The sequence below is a fragment of the Acomys minous genome (genome assembly GCF_964271855.1).
Source record: "Acomys minous genome assembly, chromosome: 11".
In the NCBI taxonomy this organism is placed as follows: Eukaryota; Metazoa; Chordata; class Mammalia; order Rodentia; family Muridae; genus Acomys; species Acomys minous.
The window spans coordinates 89,985,382-90,009,149 of NC_140492.1; the positions used below are offsets into that span (position 1 = coordinate 89,985,382).

General features: G+C 39.1%; 1 protein-coding gene across 3 annotated transcripts in view; it reads right to left on the minus strand.

Annotated features, from left to right (window-relative positions):
• XRCC4 (X-ray repair cross complementing 4) overlaps nucleotides 1-23,768 on the minus strand; it is a 192,905-nt gene that overhangs the window by 40,935 nt on the left and 128,202 nt on the right. The window contains exon 8 of one of the 3 annotated variants that reach the window (XM_084801153.1): nucleotides 10,741-10,914. The exons of the other annotated variants lie outside the window; for them this stretch is intronic. Within the exon in view, the coding sequence (XP_084657279.1) occupies nucleotides 10,911-10,914 (4 nt within the window). The 3' untranslated portion in view covers nucleotides 10,741-10,910. Of the gene's footprint in view, nucleotides 1-10,740; nucleotides 10,915-23,768 lie in introns of those variants that run through there. 3 annotated transcript variants of the gene reach the window in all.

A 23,768-nucleotide genomic window follows, 5' to 3' on the forward strand; every position in this document is an offset into this window, starting at 1 on the left:
CTTAAGACAACCCATACAGAATTCACTGACATGGAGAAGTCGATCTGGTGCCAACCTAGAGCCTTCATTCTCTGCTGAATAGTGCTGTCTGCAAGCTACCAAGGAGAAAAATAAACACCAACAATCCAGCTAGAAACTCTTTGATCTACAATGGTGACATACCTGCTAGATATGCTGCTGGAAAGATGCAACAGTGGCACAACTTGTAGGACTAGCCTACAAAAACCTAGCCGAACTTGGGCCTCCTCTTTGAGATGGAACCCATCCCAGACACAGCACAAGTAGACAGGAGCCTGAGAGCACATGGGCCAGGGACCTAAGGGAAAACCAAAATCTACTCTTCCACTAAAGGAGAATGGCAATAAAATGACTCCTAATGACATTCAGCTATACTAATAGATCAGTGTCTTGTTAAGCCTTCATCAGTGAAGCTTGCTCACAAACAAATACAGACACAGAACAAATGCAAGACCCTGTGCAGAGAATGAGACCTTGAAGCTCTTTGCCCCAAGTGGTATTCCTCCATCAAATCCCTGTCGTTAGGACTCTGGGAATCCTGTGGGAGAGAAGGCAGGAAGACTGTAAGAGACAAAAGGGACAGATGCCATGAATAAACAAGGCCTTCTAAACACACCAGTATGGATACACAGATGAATTCACAGGGACTATGGCAGCAAGCACAGGGCCCACACAGGGCTCACATAGGACTAGACCTAGTGAGATACCAGTGTTGAGAGAGGACATGGACACAAGCCCACATCTCTAACTCAGAAGCTCGCAACAATTAAAAAGTACTCGCAAATGAAAATTAGTTGTCTGCAACAGAATGTCACAGGGTATAAACTACTCTGAAGAGTAGATAGTATGCCTAGCAGTGGATGGCCAGAAGCAACACAAAACTACTAACTCACTGACATTTTTGAAGGTTCTTTGTTTTATAATGCTTTTCCCCTTGATAGGATATATATATATATATATATATTGTGTGTGTGTGTGTGTGTGTATGTAATGGTTTCCAGTTTTGTGGGTTTCATGGGACCTGTGTATGTTTTATGACTATATGTGTTTCTTGAGCTTTTTCATTTTCTGTTTGTTTGTCTTATTCTGGCTTCTTTGTTTTTTTATTTTATCTAATTTTATTATTACTATTTTATCATCATCAAAATAATAATTAATATTATCATTGAATTTTCTGCTTGTATTCTAATGAAAGGAAGAGAGAGAGAGAAAGAGAGAGAGAGAGGGAGAGAAAGAAGGGGGAGGATGTTATTTTGGGTAGGTGGAGAAGTAAGGAGAATTTTGGAGTAGTTGGGGGGGTAATCATAATCAAAATATACTTTATCAAAAAATCTATTTTCAATTTTAAAAGTTAGAGTTGTTGAGATTATTGTCACTGAAAGGACTGTAATTTCCTTTGGGAAGGAAGAAACAAACTGGTTAGAAATAAGAAAGAGAGCTTCAATTACTAGAGACACAGAGTCTCCAGTGTGGTGGCCTGGGAATGAATCCCTGGAAAGAAGAGCTGAGTCAGCAGGCCAAGACAAAGTTCCACATCCTCGCTTACATTTTAACTCATAATTGTTAAATACAATTACATTGGGCAAGAAACAGGCTTATAATAAATGTCATTGTTATTCTTTATTGTTTATGACAATTGTGACTAATCCTGCCAATTACCATATACTGACTTAAAAAGATCTCGCTTTCCTGTAGTTACATCTATGGTAAGATACTGAAAATTCTCTTTCCTTGTGTGCAGAAATCAAAACTATTTTTTTATCATCTAGTCCAGAAAGTAAGTAACAGAAGAGAACACACATTTGATTTAATTGTGAGTTCATAAAAAATGTTTAATATGCTAAAACCCATGACCAAGTAAAAGAGAACGAAGAAGAGAGGGGAACGCAGAGGGGAAGGAGAGGAAAGAAATGTCCCATGTGTGTAGTGGGGGTGCCAACTAGCCTAGAGTGAGTGAGAAGTATTCTTTTTTTTTTCTATAACTGGTTTATTAAATGTCAAATCCTGATAAGCCAGAAAAACAAGTTAAAATTATATTTTTTCATGTACATTTTATTTATTTATTTATTTATTTATTTTTATTAATTTATTCTTGTTACATCTCAATGGTTATGCCATCCCTTGTACCCTCCTATTCTTCCCTCCCTCCCATTTCCCCCTTATTCCCCTCCCCTATTTATGATAGGCAGATTTGGGCTCAGGGGTCCTGCTCAAACTAAGGCACCAGCCAAGGACAATACAGGCAGTAAACTTTAAACCCCTACCCAGATCTAGCCAATGGTTAGAACAGTCTCCACAATTGAGTGGAGAGTGGGGTATGACTTTCTCACGTACTCTGGTGCCTCACATTTGACCATGTCCCCTGGAGGGGGAGACCTGGTAGCACTCAGAGGAAGGACAGCAGGTTACCGAGAAGAGACTTGATACCCTATGACCACATACAGGGGGAGGTAATCCCCCTCAGGAGAAGTATTCTTTGTTAACTTTCAGAAGTGTAAGCTAACATCATCTTCAGGAAGGAATTACAACACTGAATTAATTTGGGGAATACAATAGCATTCAAGATGTCATTTACATAAAATGTTTACATTTCATTACCATAAGGCAAACAATGAGAATGTCGAAAGCATATTCAAATATTTGCTTTAAATTATATTTCATTTGCAGGGAAAGGATACCATAAAACACTCTAAATTCTGCAGCAGAGAAACATTTAGTCAATCCTAATTTTTCTGAGGACATTTAGTACAAGCTGTAATAATTCTAATGAGAAAATGCCCTGGGCCAGTGTTTTCTAAAATCCCACAGAACGCTCCATTTAAAAAGATTTTAAATTCAAACACATTTAGGAAGTAGTGATTCAACAAAGCTAACATGCTGGTGTGCGTTCTAAGTCCCTGGCCAGTTCTCTTCCCTTCAGAGTTTCCCAAAAGTATGGAATGGAAGGAGGGACATGGTACTTGCCAGATCCTTCGCTATCAGTTCAGGAAATGAACTCCATAGGAGATTCTATTCTATGAGAAATGATGGAAACTGCAGTTCTCTTTATATATATACAAAAACAAAAACAACAACAGAAAAAAAAAGTGCTGCTTTTCTTAATCTTTTATAATATCTCACTCACAGAATGCTCCCAAGTTTTTTTCCTTAAATATATGCATGAAAAATTGTGCACACCTATATTTATCTAGCTAACTATGTACCTACCTACCTTATAACATATATTTAGAGATAAACATTTGTTCCTGATGCTGATTCAAGAACTAGTTGTTCCTATCCATTATCTTTTTCAAAAGGCTTAAAACACTTGGTGCCTTCAAGTTAGCAGTCACAAAGAAAAAAAAAGCACCTAAAACAAATCATAGTGTCATGATAGGTAAGTGATTAGACATGAGTGGATTTTAAAATGATACTGATTCATTTATCAGGATCTGTTTGTGTGCACTGTGTGACATGTACCATGGCACATGTGTGGAAGGCAGAGGAATATGGGCGAAATGAGTTCATTGTTACTAACATATTGTGTGGATTCTGAGGTTTGATCACAGATTGCCAGGTTGGTAACCAGTGCCTTAACCCACTGAGTCATCTCAATGTCCCCGTACAGATAAAAATTTTAAAGAATAGGTTTGCTTGCCTAAGCCTAGAAAATTATTATCTCATTGTCACAAGGAAACAGCTTGTCTATTTTACCCTGATAATCTACGACTGCTGTACCCAACCCTGTGTCTATTCAAGTGTACCACTCAGTAATAAATTTAGGAAAAGCATTGTTGATTTCCTAGGGAAATATTTATATTTCTTTGTTGTTATAGCCTTCCCAATTCCAAATTTAGAAAAATATGAAAGAGCCAAGGTTTAATAAAAAAATGGAGCCACTAAAAAGTCTAGAAATAGGCTGGTATGACTGCTTCATTCGTAAAGGTATTGGCAAGGAAGGATGATGTGTTGAGCCCCATCTCTGGAACCCACATGGTAAAAGGAGAGAATCAGTTCTTCAAAGTTAACCTCTGACCTCTGCATATGTGTCTCAGCACATGCATATGTGTGAACACATTAATCACTGCCTTATTTAATGATTACTTCTATCAACAATTATATCTTTTTAATGTTTGTGCATGTATGTCTGTATTGAGTGTCTACCATATGTGTACCATAAGAAGCCAGAATAGGGTTTCAGATCCCCTGGGACTGAGGTCACTGGTGGTTGAGAGCCATGTGCCATGGGCGGGAGGCTGGACTTGGCTCCTCTGGAATAGCTGTAAGTGATCTTACCAATGAACCACCTATGCAACACTTAATATTCTCATTTATGAATGACAGTTTAAAAGAGGGATGGGTAATAAGCAGATTCAAAATCTTGTGAACATGTCGTATAACTAAGGCACACAACCTAAGTTTTCAAATCCTGTCTCTTAAGCCTTTACCTCACCAGTTGGTCTCTCATATGCTTGTTTTGCTTTTGAGAATATCAACCCCACCCCAACCCCCATCCCCGAAACACAGATTGGTGTATTTATTAGTTCTTACCTATTTAGTTTACCTAATTAATTTTACTTATTTAGATATTTAAAGAATTTTAAAGCTATCATCAGAGTTTATCTCATTTTCTAAGTGTGTTACATTTTATCCATGGATCTGTAAGTGCCAGTGCTTACTTATTAGACCATGGTCATCCGTAACACGACTTAGGCTGTGACAATTTTATTGAGAGCAATCAAACCTTTTATACCTTTACCAGAAACAGAATTTAATGGCAATTGCCAGGATCAATACAGTTGTGGGTGCCAGGATACACATGTGTTTACAATCCATACAGAGTACACAGATGAATATCTAAAACCAATTGTCCTGTGAATGTTTTCTTCGTTGGTTAAGAAGGGAATATACAGAGAAACACAAAGTGGCCTGAACACTTCACTGTCTGAGAGACTGCATCAGTCTCTCAGGAATGGAAGGTATGTTGTATCCAGGAGCCATGGGCTCTAACCTGAAAAACCTCTGACGCATGCCTCTTGAGGCAGCTAGAGCAGATCAATCCCATGATTCCTCAGGATAATTTTATGAATATACATTTCCCATTCATATCTTCCATATGACATTGTGGAAGAAAGAATGTATTTTATCTGCTAATATTCACTAGGAGTGGTAATTAGGTAGCAGTTTATAAATTCTCATAAATATTTACAAAAGAATAATCAATTCATTTAGATTAAAGAAACTGTGGAGAACTTAAGACTTTTTGTACTAATTTAGAGAGCCTGTCATAGATCATAAGAAGTCCCAATGAAAATAATTCCATTTATGAAAGTCTTAAAGTGAACCCAACTCGTTTGCTTATTTTTCATACAAGAAACTCCTGGGTGGAGCCTTAATAAAATGGTTTATAAAGTATCAAAGTAATATACAATGATTTTTTTGCAGATAAGGTTTACAAAAGTACATAATATGGAATATAAGCAGAGTAATTATGATACAGCATTCATAAAACACAAAATATAAGTAAAGTACATATTTAAAATTCTTTAAAAATTTAATTTTTGACTCTGAGTCTATCCTTTACTGGCTAAGCCATCTCACATCAACAAACCAATTAAAAGATAAGGTACAGATCTAAACAAAGAATTCTCAACACAGGAATCTCAAATGGCCAGGAAGCAATTAAAGAAATGTTCAACATCCTTAGCCACCAGGGAAATGCAAATTAAAACAACTTTGAGATTGCATCTTACACCTGTCAGAAAGGATGAGATCAAAAACATAAGTGACAGTTTATGCTGTCGAGGATGTGGATCAAGGGGAACATGTTTCCATTGCTTCTGGGAGTGCAAATTTGTACAACAACTTTGGAAATCAATCTGGTAGTTTTTCAGAAAATTGGGAATAGTTCTACCTCAAGACATAGCTGTACTATTCCTGGGCATACACCCAAAAGATGTTCCAACATACTGTAAGGACACTTACTCAACTATGTTCATAGATTTATTTGTAGCAGCCCGAAAATACAAACAACCTTGATACCCCTTAACTAAAGAATGGATAGAGAAAATGCGATTACATTTACACAATGGTGTACTACTCAGACATTATAAAAAAAAAAAAAAAGGACATCATGAAATTGGCCGGCAAATGGATGGAACTAGAAAAGATCATCTTGAGTGAGATAACTCAGACGCAGAAGGAAAAACATGGTATTTACTCACTTATAAGTGGATATAAGTCATATAGTACAGGATAGCCAACAGAATCCACAGACCCTAAGAAGCTAAGTAACAAGAAGGGCTCAAGGGGGCGGGGGGGGGGGCACAGCATGAATCTCACCGAGAAGTGGAAATAGAATAGCCATAGAGGGTAGGGAGGGGAGGGGGCTGAACAGAAGTGGGGATGGAAACAAGAGGGATCAGGTGTGGGGAGGATGGAGAGAGAGAGGGAGGGAAGGAGGAGGGAGGGGTGGAGAATACATCCCTGGGATGAGCTACAAACCTAGGACAATGAAAACTCTCAGGAATCTGATGGTAATCGTACCAGTGGAAGATACGGAGCCTGAAGCAGCAATCTCTGTAACCAGGCAAGACTTCCAATGGAGGGACAGGTACACCAACCCAGCCACAAAAAACCTTCTACTTAATAGTTTGTCCTGCCTACAAGATAAGCTGGGGTAAAGGTGGTGTAGAAATTATGGAAGTGGCCAATCAATAATTGTTCCAGCTTGGGTCCCATGCTATGAGAGGGAGCCCATCCCTGACACTGGCTGGAGGGTCAGGAACCAGAGGCTGCATAGCCCAGAGACCTAAGATAGAACCAAATACAAATGGGAAAATTCAGTGAAATGATGCCTAATGATATTCTCCTAAACTCATAGATTGTGCCCACTTGTCATCAGAGAAGCTTTATTCAGCAACTGACGGAAACTGATGCACAGACCCACAGTAAACCTGAGGCAGGGCTTGGGGAATCCTATAGAAGAAGGGGAGGAAGAATTGTAGGAGCCAGAGGGGTCATGACAACCACAAGAACACCCACAGAATCAACTAACCTGGGCCCCTAGGGGCTCACAGAGAATGAACTGCCAACCAGGGAGCCTGCAAGGAACTGACCTAGACCTCTGCATATGTTTGTATAGGTTAGTCTTCTTGTGTAGCCTGGGACCCCAAACAGTGGGAGCAGGAGCTGTCTCTGACTCTGTTGCTTGTCTTTGGGACCCTTTCCTCCTACTAGGTTGCTTCATCTAGCCTTAATAGGAGAGGAGGTGCCTAGTCTTATTTCAGCTTGATATGCCAGGGCTGGCATGGAAGACCCACGGAGAGGAGGAGGTGATGGGGGGAGGGGGAGGAACTAGGATGAGAGGAGGGAGGGGAAACTGTGGCTAGGACATAAAATAAATATATAATTAAACACCTACTTGGCATATAATTCTATATTATATACATGAAACCAAGTTTTATGTTTTCAGTTAAAAATATAATTAAAATGTTAGCTATCGAATTAATAGGTACAGAATTTATTTATTTATTTTTCTTTTTTAATATATTTTTTAAATTTTATTGATTTATTCATATTACATCTCAATGGCTATAGGTACAGAATTTAAATGTTCAGTTATACACTTAATACATGAGCAAGATGTACAGTTCAGTACAGTTTTCTATTGAGATGTAAAGAAGCCCACAGATTATCCTTGGAAAAGAAAGCTAAATTGAAAACCAACCTTTACTGGACAAATAAAGTAACTGAACTAGTAGAGCTATTGTATGGATGAAAAAATGTCAAGGGGTATGGTTACATTCATAGATGTCTGTGTATATTTCTTGTCTGTATAATTTATAACATAAGGAAAGGACCTTATCCTGAATTACAAAATATTATATAAATTGCCAAGTTCAAAATACCAAACATCAATATTAATATAACTTGTCCTGATTGTTCTTCTTTCAGTTGGAATTTGTAGAGTATGGTATAGAGAGCTGTGCTGCCCTTTCATTTGTGTCTTTGCATTTGGGATTGTTCGTTGTTTACAAAAGATTGAGACAATCTGTGGCTGCCAATGTAGCACACTGGTAGAGTGTACATACAGTATGTACAAAGTCCAGAGTTTTAGCCCCAGTACAATGCCATCGGGGCATGACGGTACACACTTGTAACCCCAGCATTTAGGAGGCATAAGCAGGAAGATTAAAAGTTCTTTTTATCCTTGGTTGAACAGTGAGTTTGAGGCTAACCTAGGATACATGAGATTCTAAGTCAAGAAAAAAATATGAGTGTGTACAAATATATTTACATATACATGTATATGTACATGGGTAAGCATTAGGTGATAATACTGTGAACAAATTGTTTCCTTTTCTTTCACACTACCCCTAAAAATTTATGAGTGGGTCAAAATGCCAATCACACTCTAAGATTTTTCCAGTCAACCTTCATCTTTTTCTAGTCTCTATCTAACTAAGAGTATACTGACTAGATCTGAGAGAAAACACAGACTAAGCAAGGACAGTAGAAAGAGTAAAAGTGTCATGAATCATCTGTCCCATTATTCCATGGCAGGATGCCTGATGAATGCCCGGAATGCCACGGTCTAGCATGGGCTAATCCAGAACACTGATGGTCAGCACATGTGTTGGAGCACTCCTTTACTGATGGTTACATCTCTTTACCATCGGTCACCAGGTACTTTGAGCTTTCAACTGATTCATCCATCTTCTGTGGTTTTTGCCTTAATACTGATTGTCATGTTTTGTCACTACACTTTTCTCAATATTTTGTCTTATTTCAATCTTGTCATATGCTTCTTGTTCACAGGTGTGGTAATTTTTATGGGAGACTATCTAGGGAAGCAAATAGTCACCTAGATGTACAAAATTCTAGGTCATATTGTGAAGCTTTTCAACTAATGGTTGTCACCTGCAATCTCTCATCTTTCACCTAACTTTCCTTGAGTACATAGGTTGAGAAATCATCTGAGAACTCTAAAAAACACAAAAAGTTCCCAGAGAAGAAAATTCTGCAACATTAACAGCCAGCTTTGGAGCAGCCTGCTGGCTACACAAATATCAGACTTCCCGGTTCACCACGTGGACCAGTTCTTTAAAGTAATTCCTGTGTATGTGCACATGTGTATACCCACTTGGATGAATCTGGCTACTCAGAGAACCTAGGTAGAGCACAGTTTCCTACTTCTTTTCTGCTTGAGGCTTTAGATGGTGGGTGCTATCATAATGATAACTGTTAATATTTTCACACCTGATCGAAAGTTAGTGAAAAAACACATAAAAAATCCCAAAGAATCAATTCTGATACTAACTCTATTTTCTCAGCCAACTAAAATAAGTTTTAAAGAACCTTTAGAGTTTTAGGATACACAAAGCATATTGAAATGCATTACAATGCAACCTAAGAGTGAATATCCAAACTGCAATATTTTTAACATTTAATATCGAACAGTATGCAATTAAAAAAATAGCATTAACACCAGGAAATGTTGATTTAAAAACCCTACATTTATATATTTTGTGTCGTGTGTAGCAGAGTGGGGGGGGGGGGCATACATGCTTATAGAGGCCAGAGAACAAGTAGTTGGGAATCGCTCTCTCTTTCCTGGTGATGAAAATTCAGATGGCAGGCTTGATGGCAAGCACCATTCCTCACTGAGTCACTTCACTGTCCAGAGAAAAGTTCATTTTGATTCAACAACTATACTATGTTTTACATCATTTTTTTTCATTCAGTGCAAACCAACCAACCAACCAAAAACCAATTCTCAGTGAACTTATCTCATTTCCTTTAATAGAGGAACATGAAATTTAAAGGTATGAATTAAATTGCTAAGAGTCAAAAGAGATAGTAGGTGATGAGGTTTTTGGGGTTTATTTTATTGTTCTAAAGCCATATTCATATCTGTATGTTAATAGAACCATGACTTTCATTTAATAGAACCTTATTTCATTTTTGTTTATTAGTGACAAAGTGTTCCCATGCTTGCTATTGAAGAATAAATGTTAGCAGTTCACAACTTTTCAGAACCATGTCTCAGATAAAACAGTAATATGACTAAAAATGCAATAACAATGTCAATACCTGAAAATCTAATTTAGACTTGTAAAGCAGGAAAACTGTTACCAACTCTCTTTAAGTTACTTAATCAATACCCACTTAGTTTATTGCAGGCAATAAAACTGAGATGAAGGAGAGATAAACCTGTTTTTTAGGATCTCAAGTGCGGGATTAGAAAGGTCTTGTGAAAAAACAGGTAAGGTTAATCCACTAGAAGACCGACCACCTTGTGCGGGAGCTTGATTGTTGCCAGCTGAAAAGATCCCGTGAACAGACTCTGGGAGGAGATATATAAATGAGCCCAAAACTGGAGGCGGGGCTTTTTGGAGACTAGCTAGTTTTGGCTGTTCATCGATGCACTTTGAGATGCTCCTAGAGAGAACCGCTTGAGGGAAGGCTTCCGGGCTGCGGCTCCTGCTGACGTTCTGGGTTCTGGTTACTCTAGGTTGCAGCAGAAGAAATCCTGCTGATTGTGCCAGGAGAATCGTTCCTCAGAACTGATATCCTTACAGTTTTGTTATTGTGTCCATTAATCCTCATTTCCTATTGTTTTGGTTAGTCAGGTTATAAGTGACGTATGCTCGGTCACTGAGTTGTTAATAAAATATATTGGTTAAGAAAATTGAGCCTACACTGAGAAGAAAACGATGCTGTGCAGAGCACATGTTTTGATGGCCACAACATGTGATCAGCACTGGCTCTGCTCATTTGTTTTCACTGTGGAGTAAGATTACAATCGGGCAACTTTTTCATCCAGATTATTATCCAAACGGGAGGAAATACTTCTTTCACAGCCATGTGCTCTTGAGGAACTGACTCATCTCCCCAGTATGTCAGTTTCTTTATCTGTTTGGTGTAGATAATAAGATTAAATTACAACCTTACTCTAAGGACTGAGGAGAGTTTTTGTATGATCATGATGGGAACACAGTGGGGACTAAATAGAGACTGTACTGATGGTTATCACTATGTTATGACAAATATACAGTGTTCTCTATTTTATAAAATGTACATCTTGGTTGGGTGCTGTGCTGCACACCTTTAATCCTAGCACTTGGGAGGCACAGCAGGCATCTAATTGGTATTCACAACCAGTCTGGTCTACAGAACAAATTCCAGGACACCCAGGTATACACAAAGAAATATTGTCTTGAAAATCAAAACAAACAAAACAGAGATCAAATTAAAAAAAAATAAAATGAAATGTGTATCACGGACAATCATACCAGCAAACCACAAAGCAAAGAGAGGCCTCTGCTACTGGCTTTGGTTATGGAAATAAGGTGACAAGCTGTAGTCAGAAAATCAAGTCTGTAAGCCTGAAAAGTCAGAAGGCAAGCCTAGCAGGGAGCTTTGTTCAGAAATTTCCAGACATAAAGTGGATGACTTGAGAAGGGAAACTGAAATTCATGCAGACAGACCAACTCCTAGTCCACTGCTCCCAAGAGAGTCACTTAGATTTCGGCCAGAGATTCACCAAGTTATTCCACCTACCAAATCTCTCCGAGCTGCAGTATTGTCTTACTAATGAGGAATTAAGCGTTAGACGATCTAGCTTTCCTGATGAACACACGCCAAGGGATGCGGATAGCTCAGACTAATGTCAAGTAAACTTTGGAAAACGAGGAACAAGCTCCCCGTGAAACGTCATGTTTTCAGCCTCTGAAAGTTGGTTGCCACAGTGCAGGAGGGTGGAGTGACAGTGGAAGGACTCACAGACCATGCCTCCACCCCTGTGAATAAACCCCAGAGGAAACAGCAGTGAAAACAGAAAAAAAAAATACTACTCAGAATTGTAAGAACAGACTCATGGTTCTCCATTGAATTTATTACTTTTAATTTATCAAGGCTATTGTAATAAAAACCAACAACTCCCCCCCCCCCTTGGTTGATATTAATTTGTTGCACAATACTGACCCAAAGCCATTTTATTTTTCTGGCTGGGGGATTTTCCAAGACAACGAACAAATCAGAATTGTTCTGGAAGGAGGCTTACTTTCGATTCCTTTGTTTATACAACATAGCAAGTCAAAGCAAGCCATAAAAAAATATGACAGAGAGACTCCAAAAAGAGTTTAATGATCCATATTTATTTTTACAAAAGCCATGTCTTCCTCATCTACTTACTTACTCCTTTCTGACATAGTTGTGCCTTTCCGTACATTTCTGAATTGTCATTCACAAGAAAATATATTTGGCATTAAAATGTACCATTTCTAATTCTAATACCACTTTTGTATATGAACGACTGTTTGATTTCAAGTGCTAATGAGCAACAGCCCTGGCAGGAACAAGACCAGGCTGTTGCACACATGAGCTCATAGCAGCAGAGACTATGTGTGTAAGACCTGTACAAGGCCAAGCCAGTTGAAATCCCTGCATGGAGTCATTAAGTTGCACTCTTATCTAAGGAGCCACTTCCGTTTGATAGCTGCCCGGCAAGGGAAAGGCAGTATTGGTCAGGGCTGCAGGCACTGAAAGGCCACTTATGCTGCATAGATGGGCCTAAGGCCATGTACCTAAAGGCATCATTACACTTAGTGGATCTAAAGAAAATAGCATGTCAAGCTAGAAAAGTAGTGAAAGAGATATGGGTGGAGCTAGAGGGGAAGGCCCCAGGGTGAATCTGATCAAGACACATATAGATAAGAAAAAATTTTCTTATGTCATTAAGACATAAGGACACTATGTCATTAAGATTCTCAGTAGAGAATGGAAACATACTTTAGTCTCTGAGTTATTATGATGTATTATGAAAACGTTGGTTGCACATCTGAACCAGGCGCTACTGCTTTCCCTTTTTAACGAAATAATTAAATATGAAATGAATAAAATGAGCTACAAAGTTCCTCTTTTCAAAAGTTTTTCATGAACAGAACAACGCAGGGTTCACTGTACCGCTCTGTCTTAAGCCCTCCATGTGTTTGCTCTACTTGCCCTGTATTACGCAGCACATACTCTTTGGAGGGGTGGAGTCCAGCAGAGGGCTTTGGGGGAACGAGTGATGGTTCTTAGATTTCCTATTTTCCTATTCGAAACACATCACCTCAATATTTTTTCTGCTTCTCAAAATCCAATTGGACACCAATTTTCATATCTCAATTTTACAGTAAAAAAGAATCTTGGGAAAGATCTGACTTATACTAGGGAAAATAAGAGAGAGATGATTTAAGATCCTGAAGTACAGGCCAGAGCTCTTCACTAATTCATTCATGTCTGTGAAGGAGGGCGGGCCCATGGAACTTGTACCTCATGTCTTCCTCTCTGATGCCAAAGTCAGGCAAGTGAGTCAATTTAGTTCACATTCAAATTACAAACCTGTGTAGATTTACTTGTTTAATGAATTAGTGAAATAAACAGCAATCAAACAAATCAGCAAACTGAGTCATACAGCAGTTTTTAGATACATTTTCATGCCCTAATTTATGCTGATTTTTCTAAATAAAGACATTCTGGAGGCTGGCACTCAAAAAAATCATTAATATCTTAATATTAACATATAAATATTAATATTATTAATATCATTAACATCTTAAAAGAAAAATTAGGATATTATGTAGTCCTATATAATATAGGATGCTTCAAATAGGGAAGTACATAAATGGAAGAAGTGAGAGTTATGAGAATTAATTATACAAATTGGAAGAACAGCAGAAACAGCACAGGAAATCCAAGATCCTAGGTCTATTTTCAGGTAAAAGACTGCCTGGTTATTAGTGACGGAAATGAACTACATTTTCAATGTTCTCTACAGTTTGAAACATTCAATTGGGAAAATTTCCTAACTTTAGCAGGTTATAATCCTATGATTTAGATGTGACAAACAATAAGCTGGAAAGTTAAATCAGTTACTGTTGTGTTACAAGGGGATGGTGTATAGTGTTTCTCTTGAAATAATTTTATCAACTACAAGGAAAAGAAGAAAAACAAACAAACAAACAAACCTGGAAGTGCTATAGAACGCGTGTAACACAGGTAGTTCATTCGGAGGCCTGTAGAGGAAGGCAGGTTGGAGGAAGTTTCTGAGGAATGTGCTGCTTACCACATTGTTTCCGGGAAGCACGTGGTCAGTGTGACACAGATTAGAAAGGCAGAAGGAAGTCCCAGGCAGGAATAATCACCAACTTCTGGAGAAATTTGGTGTCATCCAGTGTTATGGATGATACACATTTAAGAAGTAGTTGGTAAAGAGACTAGAAAGATCTGTAAACTCAAATGCCCAAAGTTACACAAATGGAGGAAATTTGTGAGTGAAATTAGAGAAAACTGAAGAATGTGAGGAGTAATATGGCTTATTGAATAATAGTGTTTGTGGTCATCAGACCTGATAACCTGAGATTGATCCCCGGGATCCACAAGGGAGAGGAGAAAACTGAGCCTCTGAATCTGGCCTCCATCCAGCTCATGCAAGTGTGGTACGTGCCCACGCACATCCATCCACACACCCGCACACATACAATTAATGATATTAAGTAAAAGAGAGAACGGAAGAGTGACTATCTTCTCCAAAGAAAAACAGATGGAATTTATACAACTGTAAAGAGTACAACTAAAGGCCACCATATCTGGGACAATCTTATGATTTCAAGAGAAGTAAGAAATCTCTCTTTTAGACTCGATACCCTATGAGCATATACAAGGGGAGGAAATCCCCCTCAGGAACAGTCGTAGAGGAGGGGAATAAGGGGAAAATGGGAGGGAGGGAAGAATGGGAGGATACAAGGGATGGGATAACCATTGAGATGTAACAAGAATAAATTAATAAAAATTTTTTAAAAAGAGAAATCTCTCTTTTTTAAGTTAAGATGTCAATGCCAACTTTTAAAGAAAACACAAGGAAAGGAGGCCGAAAAACAGATGTGCACTGAATTCTGCTGATGTCCTGACACTTTGCAACTTCGGAATTAAGAGTTAAGAAAGCAAACCTTATAAAAGGCTCTATGTATTGGGCTAAGGGATTTGCATTTTATCTTGAAAACCATAGGATTCATTAAGAGATTTGAAACTAACACAGCAGACTATTAGCTGTGTCTGCAGTAATGGAAATCTGAGACGACTTCCACAAGGCTGAGATTGGCATGGAAAGACACAGATTTGGAAGAAGTTAAACAAGGCATAAGGTTGGTATATGACACAATGTAAACTTGAAGCCAGGCTCTTACATTTCTTGATATTTTATACACACCCCAGTATTCTGATGTCTTCTGCCTTATGCTTTTATTAACTTACTTTGTCCCAGACTCATCAATCCATGCTTCATTAGGGTAATGTTCTAACTAATTTATAACTAATGAAAAGATAGACATATTAAAATGACTTCAATGATGTTGCCTTTCAGAATATATATTGGAAATCTCCATTTGAGGATAGTAAAAAGTGGAGCCTTGAGAGAAAGTGATTGGATCATTAGAGGTCTACATGGTGAATACATTGGTGCCTTCTGAAACAGCTGGAAGGAATTCTCTGAGATTCTTCCCTTTTCCTGCCTTCAACCATGTCAGGCTACAGCACTGATCTCCTTTCTCAAGAGTCATAGGGTTACCATTGTTGTGATGGAATGACCATGACCAAAGCAACGTGGGGAGGAGAGTGGCTCACACTTTCCATATCATCATCAAAGGTAGTCAGAGCAGGAACCTGGGGGCAGGAGCTGATGCACAGCCATGGAGAAGTGCTGCTTACTGGTTTGCTACTCGTGGCTTACTTAGCCAGCTTTCTTGTAGAATACAGGGTTAATAGTCCAGGGATGGAAATACCCGCAATGGGCTGGACCCTCTCACACCAATCACTAACTAAGAAAATGCTCTATGGGCTTGCCTATGGTACGATTTTATGGAGATATTTTCTCAATTGAGGTTCCCTTCTTATTTATGACTCTAGCATGGGTCAAGCGGACATATAACTTAGCCAGGATAATAGGTAATTATGTAGTAGGAAGGCCCTCACTGGACACTGACTCTAAGATTGTAGCTTGATCATGGACTATGAGAAATAAACAAATATATAAATTACCCACTACATTAGATTTTGGTATAGAACTATGGATGGACTAAGCCAGATATCATCACAAGGATAGTAAAGGAACACAAAGTACGATCTGACTGGAGTTACACCTCCCAAGTGCTATGACTAACAATCAGTCACTTTGCAAGTTTTCTGGGTCATCTGCATAGTTGGTTAAACTGCATATTTAGAAGAAGTAGAGAGGGCAGGCTTACTTTGATTACATTTTCTTTTAGTTCAATGAGTCATGGCCACACAACAGTAAATCAAACGGAAAGTGAAGCCATTAGGTGGGGCGAGGTGATGTCAAACCTCGGAATGTTTTTTCTCTTAACCTTTTGGGTAGGAACATATTCCATTTGCCCAGCTGGCACAAGGCAAGATTATAAAAGGGCATTTATCCACAGCTCTGTGGATAATAAAATCAATTTCCACTACCTGCTTGATAAAAAATACTCCATTTTTCATTTTAAGTAAGTGCTATTTTTTAAGATCACTGATGATATTTTATTTGTTGTAAGTTTCTACACTGTGCAATTATATTTACATGAGTAAAGGAAACTGCTAAATTATCAATCACATGTGGAGGTAAGTTTCATGTTTGTACTTTTATAGTAGCACAGCTAAGGAATCCTTTATTGCAATTCTCTGCTTACTTTGCTTAAAATCAATAGTCATGCAAGCACAGTGGTAACAGGCTTTAGCCTAAGTTATCTAAGGTGTTTTACTTTTAAAGGGACATGAGAACTGAAAGTGGTAAAATACATTATAACTAGATAAGTCCCCACATCCTATCAGTCCATTACGTGAAGCAACATCTGCCACCAGAGTGACCTGACATAACAAACATATAACTTCTCAGTTAGGCTCCACTCATCAGATGTGGGCTCAGGGAGGTAGGGGGACTCCAGTCTCTGCTGCCCTCATTTCTTAGTCTAACGGGCAGATACCAACACTGACAGTCACTACAGCAGAAGACAGGAGGGTGTTTCTGATTGGTACATTACAGATACCACTTTTAATCAAAACTTGCTGTCAAGAATTCAGTCTAAGGGTGGCATGATGGCACAGGCCTATAGTCCCAGCCCTCGGGGAGGCAAAAGCAGGCATACTGCTGTGAGTTCAAAGCCAGGTGGTCTACAAAGTGAGCCCAGGACAGCGAGAGCTACACAGAGAAACCCAGTCTTGAAAAACAAACAAACAACAAACAAACAAACAAACAGTCTAGTATAATCATTCAACCACAGCTCTGAAGTGCAACTGAACCATGTATATAGAATGCAAAGGTCTGGATATATTTTGGTGATTAGAATTAATGACTATCACTTGACCTATTTTATTTTGTGCATCTTTGTTTTCTCTATTTGACTACCCTGTGGAGTCAGAGTCTATGGCTAAAGTGTCTGGCAGCAAATTTTTTAAATCGACTCAATGTAAATTAAGAGCTGAAGGTCTGAGTTTAGTAAAGTCAGATAAGTATTATAGTGACTTGCTGCTGACACCAGTACTTGGGAGCATGAGGCAAGAGGACTGCTGAAAGTGTGATGTCAGCCTAGGCCATATAAACAAGCAAATAAATAAAAGCTGCTTAGGGCTTTTCTCCCCAAACTTTACCTATGTGTTACTGTATATCTAAATCTAGTTAGGAGATGATAGAAAGTTGTTAGAGACAGATAATAAAATAGCTCAAACACATTGAGGACTCAGAAAGGAACCATACAGATACTAAATCCAGTATATGTCACAGAATCAATATCCAAGCTTTGGCTAACTTGATTATAAACAATGAAGCACAGAGGTTTGGCTGCACAGCTATTCTCTCTGCCTTTTTTGTATTTAGTTCTTGAAGTTTAACTCTGAGTTCACTCATGTACTATTGGAAAGGGGAGCGCTCAGCTGTGCTGTGTAGTCTCACTCACTTCAAGACTATGAACGTCGAATGCCCAAGGCTCCCAACTCTTTAGCCCCAGATCTCTTTTCTCCTAGAAAATCTAGGCTCGCATACATCTGTTTTGATGATTGATAAGTATTTTTTGTTAATTTAACCCAATCAAAAGAGAATCCAATTTTTGCTCTCTGACAGTTGTGATGGCTAATCTTGGTTGTCATCCTAACTACCTCAGGAAATAACTAAAACACAAGGGGCTGGACATATAGGAAGGATTTCTGAGAGGATCCTTTGAAGACCCACCCTAAATCTAGGCTCCCAGTGGTAGCCCACAGAAAAGGAAATGAAAGGAGACTTTTGCTTTTTGCTTGCTTGACCTCACTCTCACAGGCAAGTTCATCTGTCCTGTTGCTGAGTCATTCATTCCTTTGCTGGTGTTATATCCCACTTCTTTGGGGTTCCAATGGAGAGTGAAGATTAGCATCTCTCCATCAATCCTCCAGGACTCCAGCTCCAGACTAGGACTGCTGAGACAACCAGCCTGGTGTACTCCACTGGGTTCTTGGCCTTTTTATGGGATAAGAGCCATAGAACTAGCAGCCAGACCACCACCTGCGAGCTACTTCAGTAAAGCCCTGTAATATATAGTTATCCTTTCTATTAGTTCTGCTTCTTGACCAATACCACAGTCCCGTACCTCTATGTATGTAAGTGTATCATTCAGCCAGATAGGAATACCCTGTTTCCCCTTCTTCTCCATTGTCACCTGGGAGCAGGCAAGACCTGGCAACTCAGGGCTGAAACAGTTCCAGGATCTAGGAACTACTCAAAATCTTCTCCAAACAACAGAGGTTACCTACAACTTTTACTAGACTATTATATGGATTACTGCTATTTTCATTCTCAAATTCCAAAGAATATATACCTATATATTTATATCTATTGATAATTTGAGTGAAGCTTCATTTAAAAGCCAAGGAATAAGTGCTTGGCAGAAGAAATATCAAGAAATGATAAGATCCAGGTTGCTCTTGGATTTAGAGTCTCGGCGACTCTTACTTTACTTGTTGCTGCAAGATCATACCTGACAAAGGCAACTTAAAAATAAAAGGCTTATTTTTTATTACAGTTTGAGGGTGTAGTGGGGAATATGTGGAAATGGGAGCCTGAGGTGGCTGGTCAGATCACATCTACAGTCAGGAGGCAGAGACAGATGAGCACTGGTATTCAGCCCATCTTCTCCTTTTGTATCTAGCTCAGCAACACAGCCCAAGGCAGGCTGCCACTGACACTCTGGTGAGGGTTCTCACTTTAACTTAAGCCTTTCTGGAAATGCATTTGCACATGCAACCAGAACTGTGTTTCCATGGTGATTGCACATCTAGTTGAAAAAAATCAAGTTTAACTATTACATACAGTGAGAGAAATGAAATCTGCACTTACATGCAGAAAGGAGTGTGGGTTTAAGGTTGCAGGCCAGTTGAACATAAAAAAAAAAAAAGCAGATGTAATTGTTAAAGTGTCTTAGGGTTTTATTTCTGTGAATAGATGCCATGGCCACAGCAAGTCTTACAAGGAAAGCATTTAATCAGTTCAGAAGGTTTAGTCCATTATTGTCATGGTGGGAAGCACGCAGGCATACAGGCACGCATGGTGCTGGAGAGGGAGCTAAGAGTTCTATATCCTGATCCAGAGGCAACAGGGAGAAAGGGAGAGGGAGAGATAGAGGGGGAGGGAGAGGGGGAGGAGGAGGGGGAGGGAGGGGGGAGGGGGAGAGAAAGGGGGAGGGGGAAGAGAGGGGGAGGGGGAGGGAGAGACACTTCAGGCTCTGAAACCTCAAAGCCCACTCACTCTGACACATTCTTCCATCAAGGCCTCACCTTCTTCAACAATGCCACACCTCCTAATAGTGGTACTCTCTATGAGCCTATGGGGGCCATTTTTCTTTCAAAGCACCATTAAGGGATTAATGCTATTAAAGTGAAACCTGGAGACATGTCCTGAGATAATAAGAAAAGTACCTCAAAGGTAAGACCCCACTAATGAAAAAAGGCACAGTTTTTAAAAATGAAATTTCACCAGAAAAAAAAAAGAGTAACTGAGCCAAGAATGTCCTCGAAGGGATTCCCTGTTGGAAAAAAACCATCAAGGTAAATTGGTACATTGTTTTGTTTTGCTTTCAAGGTTCAGTTACCGCAGCAGCTGTGGTGTGTGATGGTGGCGGAGGTGGTGGTGGGGGATGGGGTGTGGGGGGGAGACAGACATCTAAAATTGGAAAAACAACATGGCTGGGTTGTCAGTATGGTGCTTATTTTGCAGACATTAAAAATGCAAGATGAAGTCCTAAAGGCTTTCACCAAGGTGGAAGAAAACTGCTGAGGATAGGTAGCATTTTGCTGGGTCAGATTTTGTTCACATAGACTCTGAAAGGCCTTGGTATAACTCTGTGATGCTTAACTGTAAGTTCTAATAGAGACCCCAGGATTTTGGAGATAATAGGACAATGGGATACAAGATGCCTACTTAGGAAAGCTGCAGGCATAGAGCGGATTTGGCCCAAGAGAGGTCACAGGTGAGCTAGAGCAATGGCTAGGCAAAGCACTATAAAACACAGATGAAGCCAACATGAGCCATAGATGAAGGACACAGATCTTTAACACTTGGTGCCTGCTTTACTGCATTTCTTGCTTTGACTCTATTTTTCCTTGCTATATTCTTTTCCTTAAAATTAGGAAAAGATATTTACATACAAATTAAGATAAGAATTGATGAAAAAAGAGGTTATGTTTTTGAAGGAGAGGAGGGATGGGATATCAGAAAGAGTTTGGAGCAAAGAATGGGAAAGAAAAAAAATGCTGTAATTAAAATACAGTCTCAAAAAGAAAACCACAATAACGATGAAAATAATAAGACTGAGTGCTAATTATGCCTCCAGGAAGTGTGCAAAGGTATTGCCTGTATTATTTCATAGTTCACCCAAATCAAGCAGAGAGTTTTTCTCCTATTTTCAGAAACAGGTTTTAAGTAGGGGCTAGAGTACTGATTCTGTTGGTAAGAGAGCTTGTGGTTGAATCATGAGGACCTGAGTTCTAATCCCCAAGACACTGTGAAGAGCTAGGTGTGGCCGCCTGCAGTTGTAACCCCAAAGCTGTAGTGGAGAAAATATAACATACTAGCAGCTAGACTATGTCCATGCTCAGTGAGAGATCCTGTCTCTGGGGAATACAGAAAAAGGCCAAGAGCTTTAGACTAGAACATCCAGTGCCTTCTTCGTATGACCTTTCCACATACAGCACACCTCCCCACACACTGCACTACACATGGGAAAAAAATCAGGTGAAATAAGGCTGACACAAAGATGTAGCAAACTGGGTTTTGAAATCTATACTCTATGTCACTAGGTCTAGCTGCTCTTACTTTCATTTTTTTAAATATTTAATTTGTTATAATTTATTCAGATTATATCTTGATTGCTACCCTCTTGTTTGTATCTTCCCATCCCCCCCCCCCCCCCCCCGGCTCTTCTTTCACCCTATTTCCCTCCCCGAGATCTCGGACAGAAGGGGACTTTCTCCGCTACCATATGATCACAGCCTATCAGGTCGCATCCAGATAGCCGGCCTCCCCTTCTTCTGAGTGTCATCAGAAATAAACCCACACACCTATGGACATCTGATTTTTGACTATGAAGCCCAAAACCATACAATGTAGAAAAGGTAGCCTCTCCACCAAGAGGAAGTGATGAAATCAGGGGCACCAGAGTCCATGTCAGAGACAGTCCTCGCTCTCCCCACAGCCATGGAGAATGAGCTGTTCCTGAACAGAAGAGCAATAGTTGCTCTTTCTGGACCAAAGAGATTCATCAGATAATTTTAACTTAGTAAGTCCCTCATTTTATACAAGAGTAAAAAACAAAACAAACAATTTGCAAGGTCAAGGGCACGCATTTCACCTGACTTCGTCATTATTAAAAGCATGCTGATATCTTCCTAGAGGCATGCTGACGTGTAGGGAGAACGCCCCCCACCGCCATACACTTACAAGCCTTTCCATTTCCCTCCTGAATTTTAGAATAAAACTTCTCGAAAGATTCATAATACTCTGGATATTCTGATTCTCATTTCATTCTGCTGTGATTGGTCCCTCTATAGCTTGCAGTAGCTTCTCTCTTCATTTTTTCAGATTCTTATTCTAATCATTTCATTTATTATAGAGAGTATAATAAAACTCCATCACTTTCCCTTTCCAGCTCCAACCCCAGTCCTTCCCACATACCCAACCTTGCTCTATTTCGAATGCATGGCCTTTCCCCCCCCCCCATTAATTGCTGCTACATTATACATGTATGTAATTACATATTTCTAATTACAACATGTTCCATCTGTATGTTACTTATGTGTATGTTTTCAGGACTAATCACTGTGCACTGGAGAGCTATGTGTTGACCAAACCACTCTTTCCAATTCCTTTCCTATCTCCCTGTACCCTGTCCCTCCCAAATTCGTATGTTCTTTTTTTTTTTTTCAGACACACAGAATCTACTCAGTACTTCCTGTATGACCATGGGTTAGGGATCATCAGCGACAGTCTGAGTAGCTTGTCTGGGAACATATTCCTGAAAAAAGCTGACTCTCGTTCTACTACTACAGCCGCCAACTGACAGCAGCTTCTCCTTTAGTACTGATTTACCCAAAGCAAGAAGCATCTTTGACCAATCCCAGTGCGTTGTTGTATATCTTAAGTTTGTCAGGCTTCTTGTGTCCTCACAGCCCTCACGTATCCCATCTGAAGGTGTCCATTACTTTGCCATCAAATCTTCTGATGAGCATAATTAGCTCGTATTTCAGGGAACATATGCTGTATTTTAGTTCTAGGGGCAAACTGTTCTATTTCATAGTATTTTAAGCATTCACAAATAATACAGTACATTGTTAAATTGCAGCATTGGATTACTATTTAAAATTAAAAGCAAAAAAAATTTCAGGCATGGTGTTGTACACACTTAAATCTAGAATTTGTCAAACAGAGGCAGGTAGATCTCTATGAGTCTGAAGGCAGCCTGGTCTAAAATTTGAGTTCTAGGAAGCCAGGACTATATAATAAAAACTTAAGTCAAAAACATATCAAAACAGCAAAGAAACAAGTCCCACACATTTCAATATTGCATATCAAATAATGAAAACAAACATACCTGTTTTCAATACTGAACAACAGAGCAGAAGCAGGAGGCATTTCTCTTGATAAATATTTCTACTAAGCAGGGGTCATAACGGCTTACAAATCACCCTAGTTTGGTAATGGCTGAAGTAATGGTTATTATCAAGCCACAGTTATAGAAATTTTAGGGATAAAAGTTGTTCAGATGACAGAAATATATCATATATGACAAGACCTTTTACTTGGAACTCAGAAAGATATGCACAGATCCCTACTTATTTAAAAAAAAACACCCAGATCTGTAAGCGATTTTCAATTTGAGTTCATATATTAGCACGAGGCTGAGGATGGAGGACGCAACAGTAAGTAAGGGTTGTTCCCAGAGCCAGTTATAAACATTAACATTTTAAAAAAATAACTTTGATGTTCCATTTATGTATATGATCTTTAGTTTTTATTAAATTAGACATTGCAGCACATGTACTTAATGAGACTAATTTCCTAGCCATGTTTTAAGAGGCCACAAGGCTGTGGTTAATATGGCACACGATTTAGAATATATGAATGTTTTGTCCTTCCTGAACACTTAAAATGTTAAAAAAAAAAATCCCCCAGGCCAACTTTATTTTAAAATGTAAATCCTGGTGTTATT